Genomic DNA, 16,498 nt, shown 5'->3' on the forward strand with positions numbered 1-16,498 from the left:
TTTATATTGGTATGTAATATTTTTTTTCTTTTTTTCCCATGACATGTCATTTAAATCCCGTATTAAACAGGTTTATGGATTACTTTTTTCACCTCCAAAATATTGCCAAAATTAGGAGGAGGAATGATGCCAGTCAAAGACTTGATGCAATCTGCTGGGTTTTCTAGCTAGAAAACCTTTTGACTAATTTGTCTGTTTGATTTGATTAAATTGACTTTGTAAAGTGCCTTGATATGACGCGTGTTGCTAATTTGTGCAATAAAAATGAATTTAATTGAACTGATTTAAAAATTTTGAGCTTTATCGTTGATCTTGCTCTGAATAATCTCACATTTAAGTCTTAGGAACCACACATGCTGCATAAACTTATACAATTTTGCCTGCATGTCATCTGTCGTCTTTGGCTTTATTTCTGGAGAAGATCATTTTTGCAGCTGTGATTGAATCAATTGGATTATTTGTTAATGAATATAAGATTTCTTTTTTTTTTACGCAATGACGTAACTTTCTTCGTTTAGTGGTTTTTTAATGTAATACAGAAACATTTGCAATAGTGGGGGGAAAAATTACATTTTACTATATGTCATATAGCTTTATTGTTATAACATTTGAAAAATAATTGCATGTACATGTACTCTTGCATATGCACAAAGACTTTGCTTTGTGCATTATTTGTGGAAACAGAACATAAACTGGAGCACAATGAAACATCTTCAGTTATATTTCTTCTATAAAGACAATATATGGGATTGCCTTGATTATTATTTATTGATTTCCATAAAGAGAGACTCATCAACATTATTTTTCAAATTTCAAATTGCTTGAACTTTTTGAAAAAAGTTGTCATGATGCACCCACTCACTGAAATGGATTTGGTTGGTTTGTGTAATACACCAACAAATACACATAGTTGTTAATGGAAAGGAATTGATACATGTTTTTAAAAAGGTTGCACTTTCTATTTTACATTTGTAATCAGCTCCCCTGAATCAATACTTTGTAAGACCACCTTTTTCTACACTCACACCTGCATGCCTTTTGGGGTAGCCCGGTGTCTCTACCGGCTCTGCTTATCTAGGGGCTGAAATCTTTACCGGTTCATCTTTGAACAAAAGCTCAAGCTCAATTGAACTGGATGGAGCGCATTTTCAACCTTTGCCTCAGATCTTTTTTAGGTGTGTACTTCTGACTGTTTAACACATAAATATGCTTTCATATCAATGCCTGGGTTGTGTAGAATTATAACTAAAAATGTGAACAAACGCCCCAGCCTCAATGATCGCCTCCATTTTCCATTAGTTGCCCAAGGGTTATGAATACTTAGACACTGTATCGGAAAAGTTGTAATGTAATTATGTAGTTTTGCTCTAAAATTATGTAGCTGCGTGACAAGAATAAAAGCAACCCAACAACACATAAATACATCTTCGTTGTGTAAAAAAAAAAAAAAAAAAAAAAAAAAAAAGTTAATATTCCTGCGTTATTACAATCTGCAGCGAAGAGGAGTTTGGCTCCACCTAGCGCGTTTGAATAAAAAAGTGGTGGATTATTACACTTCATTTCCCATGATGCTGTTGACTTCGCAACGATCGGAAATAATCGCCTATCAGGGAAATCTGGTTAGTTTAAAGTTAGTCTAGAATTTACAGAGTTGTATCTTTGTTTATAGTATGCTGTTGTAATTAGTTTTTATTTTGTTTATGTTTCTGCTAAAACAATGTCCGCTTAAGAAGTCTGCCTTTTATTTTTTTTAAAGCCAATACGCTGTAACAGTGTACAGATTAATAATATTTGTAATTCAATACAAAATATGTATCTTAGACATTTATTGTTGAACAACGTTTCCGTTTTTGGTATAACCTACTACGTGCGCAGCGTGTCATCATTTTTCACAGTACAAAGGTCCGAGGTGTACGTGAATGCATCACTCAGTGACTCTGAGCGAAGCAGACGCTTGATCTCGGTACTGCGTCAACTAACAACAAATGTAAGTTTCACAGCTTTACCTCAAAGTTGTCTTATATCTCGTCGCTTTCAGCCAGTGCCATTGCCTAAAACATAATTTTACCTACGTTTTAACACAAAATGTATGCGGAGCGCCCTGAAAGGCTTACTTTCGTTTTTTTAAAAAACTTTCTTTTCCGTGTTTATATAATTCCTTTATATAACCTTCCTTTATCTACTCGAGTCATAAAATTCGTCTCGAGTACACCTAAGCAGGTTGCTTCAGTTTTTTAGAAAAGCGATTCATTAGGAGATGAGGAGAACATGTTTTTTTGCGACAACCGAAAGCAAAAATGTTAAATGCGCATTACGCCGAGTAAACAATGCCAGGAAGAACAGAGGCTGGAAACACGCCGGAGCAGCTTTCAGACGCGAAACCTAGCCGGCCTGTGCCAACTGTTTACTGTAAATCAATCAAACTCATGGAATGTGGTGTGTTTTGTTGTAAGACTGTAGGTCAGTATGGAGACCGTCCCAGCCGCGGCAGCAGCAGCAGCAGCAGCGCCTGACCCCCCAGCGCGCACCTTCTCTCAGGTGGCCTTCACGGACATCCCGTACTCATACCCGCCTTCCAAGCCCATCATCTGCCGCTTTACCCTCAACTCTGACTTCCAGTCAAATACCAGGGACTGGGTGGGGATCTTCAAGGTACTTACCTTTTAGTTTAGTCATACCTCAAAGCGATTAGACGTATTTTTTCCCCCTCCACATTCAGTCCAACTCACTTAAGATATACAGGATTCCTTTTACACCGACATGTTAGGGCTGGACGATATGGCCAAAACTTAGGTCATTACAATATAATTCCGATATCAACTAAATAGAAGCATCAGAAAGACTGCAAAGAATGCCCAAAAGAGATGCCTGTACAAACTTAGGACAATTATTTTTACCATGGTTCTAAAAATTCTCAAATATAACATTTTAGAAATATTTGCTTTAAAGAACAAAACACATAAAATTCCATACCAGAACGTCAGTCAGTGACAAAGGCTGTAATCATAGACTGTAATGTTGAAATATCGTAAATGTCATATCAACTTTATAGAATAAAGTTGTATAGCGATTTATTGTCCACCCCTTAAACAGGTGTTCAGGGTCCCCCCCACCCCCCCACTGCGAACCGCCAGGCTTTACTCACTGCATCACGCACTACCCCTGCAACAGACTTGAGCTTGGTTTATGCTTGACCCGTCCGTTTTTGTTCATTTTACTGGGTTTCGATTAGAGATCGACCGATACGTTTTGTTTTTTAAGGCCGATGACAATACCGATTATTCTGTCATGCTCGATATGTGCTGCCGATTTTTTTTTTTTTTTTGGGACTGATTCTTGAAGCCAAAAATAAAACATCCACAAATGGTATCTTTAACTGAGTAAGATTTTCAGGTTGTTTTGTGTTTTTTAAACAGGTGGGGTGGAGCTCAACCAGGGATTACCACACATTTGTGTGGGTGGAGGTGAATCATGATGCTCAGGGGCAAGAGATAAGACAAGCTGCGTTTAAAGGTAACTTTCACTTTCCCTTCGGGGTAAAAGGGTTTGTTTCTTGTTTCTCATGTAAACTCCTCTTTGTGTATCGTGTGTACACTTTGTGAACACGACTGATCTTAAAATCTGTGTTTTCAGCTGTTTAATCCTGTTTTACATTTAGTAGATTTATGCCTGGCAGAGATTTACCTCGAGTTTAGAGTTCATAAGAAGGTGAAAAAAGTCTGACAGACTAACAGATATATTGAGCTTTTTTCTTATTAATTTGTTTTAAGTGTTTTGGTAAAGCATGATTCTTATTTTTATTTTTTCTTATTTATTTTATTTAAGTTTATCCAACAAGGAGCCCAAATAAGGGGGTTACGATTAGGTTCCCACTGCATGACGACCATTCTTTATATGCAGTAGTTAAACTTTAAGGTAGTTTAATTACCTTTAAATAATGTTTCCATTAGATAAGATTTTTTATATGTATGACAGGAGGTGAAACTTAGCCTCCTTGCCTAAGAAAAAGCATTAGGTGCACTGCTGCAACCGAGTGCTAGGGGTGTGTCTAATAAAGAAAGGAGAAAAAGTTATTTAAAAAAAAAAAAAGAAATCATTCAGTTGGGAATTAATGTTTTATAGTTAGTGAAATTTCCAAGTTTTTGGATAAATTGACTCTTATGTACAGTATTTGATTTAGGCCATCTCATCAGAAACTGATCTGAGCTTTGATGTTCAGTTATCAGCTTCTTTCAACACAAAAGATGTTCATTATATTTCTCTGTTGTTAACATTTTTACTGACTAAACGCTGACTCTGACGAAGAATGCCCCTACGTAAGAGCAGAGCTGTAATGAGGTTATGTCATCCTGCCATCAGAATACTACCTGCCCAAAGACGAGACCGAGTTCTACCAGTTCTGCTACGTTGACAACGCCGGGCAGGTGCGAGGAGCCAGCACTGCTTTCTGTTTCCGAAGCCCGTCAGAGCAAAACATGGAGAGCACCACGGATGACGACATGCTGGTCATCACGACGCAGGTAATCTCATGCGTCATTTCACTGCTGGAAATAACCACAAGTCTAGTACAAATAAACACTTTGAAAATGAACGTTGTTTTCTTATCGCCGGGAAACTGAGGCGCCGATCCCTTCTCTCACAGCTACAGTTAAAGCAAATCAAACTTTCCAAAAGCCTATAAAAGCGACGCTGCTCTCACAGTGCTGCTTGGTCTTTTCCATAAAGTTGTAGATTCAAGCAAACAAACATGAAGACAAAGAAGCCAGCATGTATATCTCTTGTGGTGCTTGTAGTTCCCATTACGTAGTTTTAAAGGGGCTAAATTAATACTAGTGGGTTTTTTCTATTTTTATTCATCCTGATTGCACAAAAATAAAAAGAAAAGTTGCTCCTGTATTTAAATCATCTAACCACACAGAGTCATGTAAAAGCTGATATTGTTAGGAACTACAACTAGAACTAGAACTATAAACCCTCCTCTGTTATTAACATCTTATTTTCTTTCCTCACCGAGCAAATTAATGAGAATGGATGGAGGACACTTTCAGTAAAACCGTTCTGGATTTCATGTAGATTTACTAGTTGGTCAAGTTAAGTTTTACATTTTAATTTCTTACGTACGAAAGGTTTGCAACCACCTTTAATTTCTTCCAATCAGCCAGACCCATTAATCGTCTTTTTAAAGAGATCTGGATCAAGTGTTCTTCAGGGAATCTGAAGCTCTTTCCAAGTTCTTCTGTGGATTCTGGTTGCTGTTTCCCTCAGTTCTAGCTCAGTCCTTGTACCTGGCCAGGATAGCATACCGTGCAAGTGCCTGCTTAAAAATAAGGAGAAGTGGAAGATAAAAGCATTAAGCTTTCATGGCTTTTACTCTAAGATATAAGAACAAACAGGCTGCTGTTGACAAAGTGACTAAAGATCCTATTTAAATTTGCCCAGGTTCTCTGTTCTGTGTTCATAACTCTGGGTCGTACACAGGAACACCTCAGATTTTGGACCTTTCCCCTGAAAGAACTTGTTTTCTTCAGGTCCTTTCAAAATGTTGCCGTAGAACCTTATGCCTGGTCCAAATAACCTTTTATTCCAAGCAGATGTCCATTCAGATGGACAGAACCAGTGACCCAGCTCGCCCTTTAAGCCAAGAGAGGGAAATCTGGAAAACCTGGCATCTGTTGGTTCTATTTAAGCATATTTAACTACCTAATATTGTGTTGATACTACATAATATGAAAAATCTGCATATTAGCATCATCAATTTAACTTGGTTGAAACTAAACAAATCCATTTAAGTTTAGCTGCGACGGCAGGTATCTTAAAAATGGAAAACGAGGCAAGAGGTCACAAAGCTAAATGAACAAAAACGCGCCATCGTTATGTTACGGCTGGCATTCTCTCCTCTTTTCCCGTTTAATTGGTGTTTAGCTCAGTTAGCTGTTTATTCTTTGTGGGCTGGGTGTGTTTGTGTTTCTTCTGATCAGTTTAATCATTGTGAATATATATTAGTTATTCGTAATTGTCTAACTACTAATTCTGTGAGGGATATCTCAGGTAGGTTTTTTTTTTTCACATGATCTTCTTAGGTGCCAATTTTAGCGTTTATACTAGATAAATGTTAGCCCTCGGAAGTATACAAGAATCTACTTGTTCCTCTTTTCATGTAGTAAAGGCTGCTCCCTAGAAACGTCAAGAGTTCATACTTCATATCCATTTTGACAGAGACTGGTTCGCGTTTTGAATTTTAAAGCACCTTACATAGCTAAATCACATCTGGTTTATCCATGGAGTTTGGAGACTTTTATGCTTTGATAATTCTTGGACATGTCTTTTGTGACTTTTAAAAAATTCCTCATAAAGTCTAAAGAACTACTGATCAAGATCACTTCACAGAATTAGAAGAAAGCCTGTTCGACTTGAAGGAAAATGTAGAGAAAAGAAGAAAGGATTGAAGATGTTTGCATAGAATGGTTGGTTTTATATATATATATATATATATATATATATATATATATATATATATATATATATATATATATATATATATATATATATATATATATATATATATATATATATATGTGCACATCATCGTTGCACTTTCTTCGCAAACTACCCAGCAGTAGGCACATAAATTAGCTTATTATGATTGAGTTTCACGTGTTACCGCAGTAGTTTAACATTCAAAGCCCTGTAGTGAAACAGCCATTGTACAAGATGCATGGCTGTTTGTTTTCCTGCTTTACATCTTTCTAACCTGACTTTATGTTCAGGCTTGTAAAAATTTACATTTATGCAACTCGTATTTAACCTCAGGAGCAAGTTGAACAGAGTCAACGTGAGAAAGCTGAGCTGCAGAAACAGCTGGATCTGATGAGAGCAGAAAACCAAACCTTAAAGAGTTCTCTGCAGAGCGATGCCGGCAGATTCAAGGTACGCCCAGCTGTGTTTGTTTTTTGTTTTTTTTGCTTGCAACGTTTGCTTATTGTGCAACAGAGCAAGTCCTCGAACTTTAAAATGAACTTTGATAAGTTGACGCAACGTGTTTGATTTGTTCAGGAGGGGAATGAGCAAAGGGAGGCAGAGAACGCCAAGCTGCTGAAAGAGATGGATCAGCTGAAGGAGCACAACGAGAGACTCAAGCACACGCTGCAGCAGCAGATGAAGGAGAACGACCGTTTAAAGGTTTGTCGTCGGTCCGCGGGGAAAACCGACACTCGTTTACCAGGATGAAAGGCTAACTTTGATGCTGCTGCTTGCTAGGAGGAGATGATGATCCAGATGACCAAGCAGATGGAAATACAGAGACAAGACTCTACGGAGCAGGAAAAGCAGAGCGCCAGCTTAACGTCGTCAAGAAGTAGTGAGGTAACATGGTTTCCCTTTCCCGTTGTAGCCGCTACAACTGCTCTTCCTACGCCCATTTTTGTCTGCATCATTTCCTCAGGAGAGATATAATCGAGCTGTGATGAAGATCAATCAGCTGAAAGAAGAGCGCGAGGAGCTGAAAGGGAAGCTTGAGTCACAAAGCGACGAGATTGCCAAGTAACGTGTGCCCTTTTCTGTCTTTACTTCTTGAAAACGAATCAACACAGAAGCGTTTTTATGTGTATTTTGTATTCAGCCCCCCCCCCCCCTATTTTTTTTTGATAATCCTAAAAAAAATCCATTCAAACCAACTGCTTACAGAATATATAATCAGAAATCTCAGTATAAATGTAGCTGTTCTCAAACGAGCTGGTTTGCTCGTTAATAATCGGAACAATAACAAGATAAGCATGCGCGTAATTAAATATGATGGTAAAAGATAGTGGGAAACACGCCTGCTTAGTTTGCTGGCTTAGCTGATTTGTTGGCACATATGATTGTTAAACTTATTATGATTCTTCCTCCACACATTCGCACGTTTTCCTGTTTTTTTTTGTGTTTCAGGCTGAAAGGCAAACTCAGAGAAACAGAGCGGGAGTTGTCGAAAACATCGGACAGCATCCAGCTTCTGCAGGTAAAACCTCTTTAGGCTTAAACGATGCAGCTAAACATGTCCTGCTCGTTTCTATTTGAAATGAATTAAAGGCATGGTCGACTTATTCCGCCAGTAAACTGATCCTGTAGAGCAGGGGTGTCAAACTAATTTCTATATGGGGCCACTTTTGCATCATGAAGTCATTAAAAGGGCCGGTTGCATGTGTAGAGACGATACTTTTCATTTCATAATTTCATTCCAGTTCATACAGTAGTATACAAAATACACAGTAACATAAAAGTAGCACCCTTAGGCCCAGTTTATACAGTTTATCTGCAAAAAGAAGTTGATATTGGGTTGGGGTTCACTTACAGGAGGCACAGTTTTAGACACTTTATACACTTTAAAAGGATATATGCCTTTTTTTCTGGCTCATGAGGGCCGGATAATTTACCTTGACGGGCCGGATTTGGCCCGCGGGCCTTGAGTTTGACACCTGTGCTGTAGAGCATACTAGGGTGTGAATGAGGACGTTTTGGGAGCAGACAACCCATTTCCAAGGAGCATAAACTGGAAAAAAAAAATCCAAAAAGGTCCAAAAGGAATCAATCAGAAGCTAAATTGAATGTTTGAATTTGATTTAGTCCGATGTGTACAGTTTTTAAGTCTCGTCAGCGGTTTAAGACACATGTAGCTATAACTTAGAGAGCCTGGATAGTGGGAGATCAATAAAACATCCATCTAGCCATGGTCTGCCCCATGATTATGGATTATCTTCAGACCTCCCTCTACATTCTCATGCTGCAGTCTTTTTACCTCTGGGAAGTCGGTTCATCTGATAGACCAACATTGGTTTGATACGTGGTTAGCGGCATCCAGCTGGAAGGTGTCTCATGGTCAAAACCTTTGAACTATGCGCGCTGTCGTTTGCAGGTTGATCTGCAGAGCACCAACAAAGAGAAGGAAAGACTCTCCGTGGAGCTGCAAAAGCTGCAAGGCCTCAAAGTCGACGCGGACGAACTGAAAAGGGAGAACCAGGAGTTGTGTAGGAGGCTTTCACAACAAGGCTCACTGCCGACGTCTCCACAGACGGAGCTCAGGGTACAATCTCTTTTAGCAAGCAAGCTGAATTAGCTCTTCACGCCACGGACGGATTTCAAGTACAAAGTGACGAGGCTTGATGACGTGTCCTCTTCTTCAGGGGGAGGTTCAAAGTCTCTCCAGGCAGCTGCAGGACGCCCAGGTGAAGCTGGCGGCAGAGAAGGAGGAGACAAGGACCGCCAGGAGGCAAGCGGAGTACTTAGAAAAGGAGATGCACGATGTCAAGGAGCAGCTGAAGAATTTGGCCAGAGGCTCTGAGATGGAGGAGCGCAGAAGCGGCAAATACGAGGTAAATCTGGGTTAAACTCAGTTTGGATGTCCTACATTAAAGCGGAAGAGATGTTTGCTACCTTTATGATCTGAAGAAGGAATCGTTTACCTTCCTGCTGGGTCAGTTTCATCACGCAGGGAAGCAAGAAGAATCTATTTCTCTCTTGGCTTAAGATGCACCTAGCATCAATTTAAATAATCATACTTCAGTTGAGCATTAGAAGAAAGCCCACTAAGAGCGGATAATTAATTTAATCAAGGTTTAATTTTATTATAAACTACACCAAGTTCAATTTCTCAATTAAATAATAGAAGCACCCAAAAAAAAAAAACAAGAAAACACAAATATGTTAATTCTACTCCAGAAACTAACTAAGCTAAGGGGATACAGTTTCTAAGGAAGAAATTAAAGAGTCAGAATATTTTCAGTGCCGATTAAAGTCTTACTTTAGGCAAAAGTTTAGCAGCATGTCCGATGTTAAAAAGGGGGGTTTATGGTATGGTCACTATGGTCTGGGGTAGGCTTGTGAAAGCTCACTCTGGCTACGTTCACACTGCAGCCTGAAGTGACCCAATTCCGATTTTTTTGCCTATATGCGACCTGTATCTGATCTTTTTATGACAGTCTGAACAACACAGATCAGATTTTTTTAAATGCGACCCAGGCCATTTAGATATGTGGTCCTGAATTCGATACGCATCTGATCTTTTCAAATGCGACCTGTGTCTGTACGGCCGGGTCGCATTTATCCGACCTGTACGTCACTGATGCTCGACAAACGTCACTATTCTGCGTCCTGCTATGCAGAAGCGGGAAGAAAGACGACACCCATAGCGGACTACAATGAGAAGAGCAGTCAATGGAGGGAAACTCCGGTTAGAAAATAAATTAATGACCGCAAAATGCGCGCCAGCATTACAATCCATGTTTACTTCCACAAACACTGAGAACGCTTGCTACGTGTGACGTCATCGCGTCCTCAACTGCACATGCGGGACACTTAGGTTGAACGCATTCAGTTCACACAGGAGATCACATACAGGTCGCATATATTTGGAATTGTGAACGACCACGCAAAAAAATCCGATTTCACAAAAAAATCGGAATTGAGCATCAAGACCTGCAGTGTGAACGTAGCCTGAGTGACTCGGCTCGACCGTCACAACAGCCGTGGCTCCTGCCAGGAGGTCTTTTAGAGGCTGGAAGGATGTCGGGCCTGAAAGTAAAAGACATAAGAAGAGGCGTCAGGCCTGAAAAAACATAGAAAGAAGTTGAACAGGATTTGAAAATTGTCCCTTAAGAAAACGGAACGATTTGAATTCATAGCCTACAGCAGCGCTGCGTTTTTGGCTTAATGGATGGCCTTGGTTTCAAAACCGGCATAACTCCTGTACGTACGCTCTGGCAGAGGAAAGAAAAACGCAGACATCAGCATTTCCTGCATTCTGGTTTGCCGATTCGTTCTTGTCCCTCATGTAACAAAAGATCACGGAGCGTGCCGCTGGCATTCCATCACAAAACTCACGTTCCTTCTGCATCTCCTCAGATGCAACTCAGGGAGCTTAATGCCCTGTTGGCAGATAAGGACATCGCCCTTGAAGCCAAGGAACAAGAGATTATGCTGATCAACCGAGAGAGAGACGAGCTCACCAGAGAGAACCAGGTATGTGGGCAACAGAACTGCAGAAAATCCGAGTCTCTCTGGTGACTGCACATACCTGAGCTGTGTTTATCCTTTCAGGAACTCAAAGGTGACATTGAGAGGCTTCGCTCAGTTTACACAAACACCGCTCCACCGGCAGCCGACGAGCCGTCGTACTTGCAGCCAGACATCGTAGCAGGCGGTGACGCTGCAGCCAGCCGCGACCAGCAGGACAGACCGGCTCAGCCCCAAAACATATACGAGACCATAGGTGAGCACCGCAGATAAACCCGAGCAGTTCATCTACCATAACATGAGAGCGGACAGTCAGTCTGTGCTGCAATCAAAGTTTGAACCTTGTCCTTTAGGACGTGCTGGAGGCATCTTGTTATCTGAGCGCGGCCTGTAAGGGTTAATGTTTTCATGCCGCATGAAATGCAACGTGTCGTGTGTGTGCGTTGTGTTTTATTTTCGCCACGGCAGCATAAGTTAAACTCTAAATTGCTGGGGGGAAAAAACAAAGTGACTGATGTGCTTTTTGACACATTACGTTATCGCTAGTAAATGTGTTATGATCCCAGCTGCTGCTTTACGGGATTAAAGGGGAATTCACACATTTGAGCCTCGTTTCAGATCTTTAGTCAGACATCTAAATTTAGAAGTTAATGAGATACAAATGATCTCAGTGTACAAACACTATCTACGGTGTCCTGGACAAAATGTAACATCTCTCAGACTTTAACCCATTTTCTGTCACTCTACAACTGCACTCTATATGTAATTCATTGGGATTTTGCGTGAAACACCAAGACAAAGTAGTACATTGTCATAAAGTTAAGGGAGAATAAGTACATTAAGTATGTTTTTCTAAATAAGAATGAGAAGAAGTGACTAGACCTTGAGGGTAAACTCACAGCATACGAAAGAAATACTGCACAGTTATATAGGATAGCACACTCAGATTCATAGAAATGTGCAACCAAAGCTGGGGGCGTGGCGCTGCTCTGCTGGCGTGCTGCTTTTAGGTACCTCTATGTTTTTTTATTTTGTTTTTTTATTGGCTATCACTACACCCATTTACTCTATTTCTTATTCCCGTCAGCTCTGACCAGTTTCCCAGCCTCTTTTCTGAAGGAAAACATCCCCATAGCATCATGCCGCCGCCACTATGTTTCCCTGTGGTGTTCTTTGTGATGCATAATGTTACTTTTCCACCACACACTTATTGATATTACCAATATTTATGCTGCTAAATGAACTTCAGAGCTTTCTCCTTATTAAAAAAAAGAAAAAAGAAGAAGCTGAAAACCGTCATATCTGCCTGTGTCCCAATGAAATGCCCTGAAGGCTGTGGTTGTAAACAGAGAGAGCGTGGGATTGTTAAGATAACAAGTTCGTTTTGTGTTTAAATCCATTGTTTCACTTCCTAACTGGTCATATAACGTTTTACAATTTTTAATTCAAAGTTGAAACCCCTCTTAAATATGTGTGTTGACACAATATCTTTCTTCCTTTTCTCTTACAGATAGCTTGCTAGTATCACAAGATGAGGTGAGTCCAATTATTTCCTTCAGCACAAAACAATATTAACTTGTGAAACAATTGGAAAAATTTCTTGCTGTTCAAATAACTGATCAGGACCCCATAATCTGGTGTAGTTTTTTAACAACGTAACATTTTAATAAATACTCCAGAGAACATTTATACTAGTGTGCTGCCAGCGTATTTTAGTATTGGTTTACGTTTCAGGGTCCAGACGTGCGTTAAACTAACTTTAGTAGATACTTCTGGTTTAAATAAGCTAAGGACAGAGATGCAGTTTCTACATTTTCAGTCAGAGATTTACATCCAGTCACCAGTGTGAATGGTATGAAACATTTTAATGTTTTTATATGAACCGTTTCAGGGTATAATGATGACGCAGCATAAATCTTTGATGTAAAAAATGCTAAGAATTGGGGGCATAAGTTTGAAATTATTGCAGATTTTTCTCTAAACCAACCAGAGTCACAATCGAACATATGAATATATCTGTCTACTAATATTTGGTTAAATGTCCCTGAGCTGTACCTCATCTACATGCTTTCTGAATCCATTAACAAAGTCCTTGCATCATTTTCCTGGATGATTATCCACTCCTGTTTGCTGAGCCTGTGAAGTTAATTTCCGATGGTTTCTGGAACGGACCCCAATTATGAGCACAATCCTTTTTTTTTGGATTTCAATTTTTTATTTTGCAACTTTTAAACATAACAGATGGCAAAAAAAAACATATTTCACTTTAACCTAAATATCAATGTATCAATGTAAGATTGAAAGTGTTTGCAATAAAATGGGTAATTTGGAGCGACATTCAGACCTTGGAGAACAAAGTTTGTGGAAGTAGAATAAAATAATTAGAAAGTGACGTTATCAGGTTACAATGTAAAAATAAACTTAGCTCATCAGTGTGAAGAATAATATCTGAACAGTTCCAAGAGATCCCTCTCACCTCCAAGACATTAACAGGAAAAACATCCCTCTGCACACACGATCCCAGGTCCACATGAGCGAATGTTTACCGTTTATTTTTAAGGGGGACTTAAAACCTAATCCGCTCCTTCTTTTCTTACCTCTCGTGACGCCCTATTTCTGTCCCCCCTTTCTGGCAGCCGTTGTTGGTGTGTCACCACTGCCAGGAGAGCTTCCCCGGCATAACCCAGCAGGAGCTGGAGCAGCACGAGCAGAGTCACCGAGTGTGTCCATTCTGCACGATGATCTGCGACAACATGGAGCAGGCCGTGTTTGAAGATCACGTCTACAGCCACGAGCTGTGAGAGCCGCGCCACGGGTGTGGTGGGAACCGATCGTAGTGGTGGGAAACTGACTTTTTATTTTAGTCGCCATGGCTTAGATTCTCAAGATCTGCAAAAATAACAAGCTATTGCATCTATACATGGAAGGGATACAAATGTCTCATATATAATCTCCATAAATATATGGAATAGAGGAATGCATTACCAATCATAAATGCATGACACTAGCAAGACACAAGCAAGAATTGTCAGATTTAAAGGTAGTTTGGTCCACATGCAGGACAGAAATTTACATTATTGGACTAACTTTGGCCTGTTGGATGCTTCAGCAAGTGCCTTATATTGGTACTATTGCTCTTTGGTGCCTGTTCTAGATTCCAGAACAGGCTAGATGATTCTGGCTAGATGACTGTTTTACAAATCTATGGCTGGTCTTTGTAAATGCTTAACTGTTTTTGTCAATAAGTGTTTGTATGTTGTTTCTTTTAATTTAGCGTTTTCAGTCATCCATATTTCACATATACGGGCTAAAACCAAGAGCAAATTGGTTTTGAATGCAGGATGGGGGTGGATTATTATTATTATTATTTTGTTCCTGGGAATTGAAATTTAATATCTGAAAAAAATGATATAATTTACTCTGCTGTATTTTTTGAACTCACTGAGAACTGAGGCTCGGTTTATATCTTTTTGTTTTTAATGTTCTCTTTATTTAGTTCTTTTTTTTTTTTTCAAAATATTGAAGTAAATTTGCCAACAATGCACCACAGGCAGTAAGGTAAAAGTCTGTCGCTGCAATGAAAAAACATTACCGGTTCTAACCAATTAAATGGTCACTGTATTTAATTCTGTTTTTCTGCTTATCTTGTTGTCACATCAAGCCTTTATCGACGAATTTGACTGTAAATGTTTGAAGCACGTAAAAAAAAAAGTAAAGAAAATCAGCTGGCAGTGTTCTCATGTACAAATTTTAGAGCATCCATTAAATTTAAAATTAATTGCCAAGTCAATTAGTTTATTGTGCGGAAAGGTATGCCCTCTTTTGTTCTGGTGTTCACAGAATAATGACAATAGCAGGGTAGCTTTTTCAGGCAATCTGTTTGGAAAGCCTGTTTACATTCAGCCTGACAGTGATGTCGTAGATTTCTAGCAGCAGTTTACGACAGGCATTATTTTAAGTCCTTCTTTAGCTTCAACACCATGATTTTCTGGGTCTTTGCCACATTTTCAGACAGTTGATAGTGTTTTTCTTAAACATGCGGGGTTCCCCTCCTTTTATTTATTATCTAACTGTTCCCAGTAGCTCAGATTATAATAAGATAAGTTACCATAACTATGCAGATGACACACCACCCTCCAATACAATGTCATTAAAAACCTATTCAAGCGCTGGGTAAATATAGAAGAAATTAAAGTGAGGATGTGCCAACATTATTTTCAGCTGCATAAAAACAAAACCAAAGTAATAATTATGTTAGGACCAAAAGAGGAGCGATCAAGAGTCAACACACAGCTTCAGCTACTGATCAGGCCTGAAATCTGGCTGTAGTGATGGACTCAGACCTAAACCTTCAGAGGCATCTAAAGACAATTACAAACCCGACCTTCTATCACCCGAAGAACATTCCCTGGATTAAAGGACTAATGTCTCAGCAGGATCTGGAAAAACTCTTCCTGTCGTTTATCTTTAGTCGAATTGGTCACTGCAAAAGTCTCTTCCCAGGTCTGCCTAAAAAGCCAATCAGACAACTGTAGCTGACCCAGAACCACATCCCCAGAATCAGAACCAAACCTGGAGAAGTAGCATTCAGTTCTCTTGCCCCACTAATCTGGAGCAAACTTCCAGAAGACGGTAAAACTGCTGAAACCCTGAGTTTCTGCAAAACCCATTTCTGTAGCGCTGCCTTTTACTGTACTATTAAACATAATTTCAGGCTGTAGTCCAACTTTCCGTTATTATGCAACTGTAATGCGTGTCATCATATAAAGCACTTTCAATGCCTTTTTGCATCTTGCGTTGCCTAAAGATGTTGGAGGAACCTTCTTGTATGCAGCTGACAGGCTGTGCACAGCTATAGGTGGGGGTGGGGCAGCACTGCATTCCTCTGTCCATCCAGATAAAAAACAAAACAGTTATGCCAACATTAAGGGAACTTTAAGCCGATGGATTGGTGTGAAAATGAGTCGAGTTGAAAGCTAAGCTTTTGAAACCCCTGGTTTACCTTGATGCTGACCTTTGTTTCTGGTGTGGAGCACCAGAAATGTAAAGAGAATTTGGCCCAATTTACTTTGTTTTGTCTTAATCATCATTTAAACTTATCTTTAAGCACTAAACTGGGATTGTTATTCATCAGTGGAGCCATAACAACCAAAAGTGCTTCTGTTTGAGCTCTGTATATATATATATATATATATATATGGTTAAAAACAACTAAATGTAACCAAGTTTTAAGTGGAAAAACCTGAGGGACTCTTTGGGGGGAAAGTTACAGCCTAGCATTACAAAATAGCTGTTTATGCAACATGTAGAGTTTATTTTAAGCAAAGCTTTGGATTTCTGACATCATAAAGGACCTCCTGGTCTACCATACTAAGATCGGCGTATATTTAATATTACCTGGTGAATTTTAAGAGTATCCTGGGTGAGAAAATGGGTGTTTGATCAGTTCATGTGATTCTCTGCAAATACTGTCAGTGGGTTGTGCCGCATAATAAAAGCTCATACAACAGAT

The 16,498-nt window shown here is 39.5% G+C and overlaps 1 protein-coding gene across 2 annotated transcripts; it reads left to right on the forward strand.

Annotated features, from left to right (window-relative positions):
• The first annotated feature begins 1,880 nt into the window (after positions 1-1,880).
• Positions 1,881-16,495, forward strand: calcoco2 (calcium binding and coiled-coil domain 2). 2 transcript variants are annotated; one of them, XM_012876995.3, is made up of 15 exons: positions 1,881-1,987; positions 2,454-2,652; positions 3,417-3,513; positions 4,360-4,520; positions 6,811-6,927; positions 7,054-7,179; positions 7,258-7,362; positions 7,442-7,539; positions 7,927-7,996; positions 8,891-9,058; positions 9,159-9,347; positions 10,876-10,992; positions 11,071-11,242; positions 12,497-12,522; positions 13,623-16,495. In XM_012876995.3, exons 2-15 carry the CDS (start codon positions 2,467-2,469, stop codon positions 13,785-13,787), a joined length of 1,797 nt encoding a protein of 598 aa, XP_012732449.2. In that variant the 5' UTR covers positions 1,881-1,987; positions 2,454-2,466; the 3' UTR covers positions 13,788-16,495. The 2 variants fall into 2 exon arrangements, with proteins under 2 accessions (XP_012732449.2, XP_035998073.1); XM_036142180.1 differs by having other exon boundaries at positions 1,936-1,987; positions 2,461-2,652.
• Positions 16,496-16,498: the final 3 nt, after the last annotated feature.

The sequence above is a fragment of the Fundulus heteroclitus genome, chromosome 10 (assembly GCF_011125445.2).
Source record: "Fundulus heteroclitus isolate FHET01 chromosome 10, MU-UCD_Fhet_4.1, whole genome shotgun sequence".
In the NCBI taxonomy this organism is placed as follows: Eukaryota; Metazoa; Chordata; class Actinopteri; order Cyprinodontiformes; family Fundulidae; genus Fundulus; species Fundulus heteroclitus.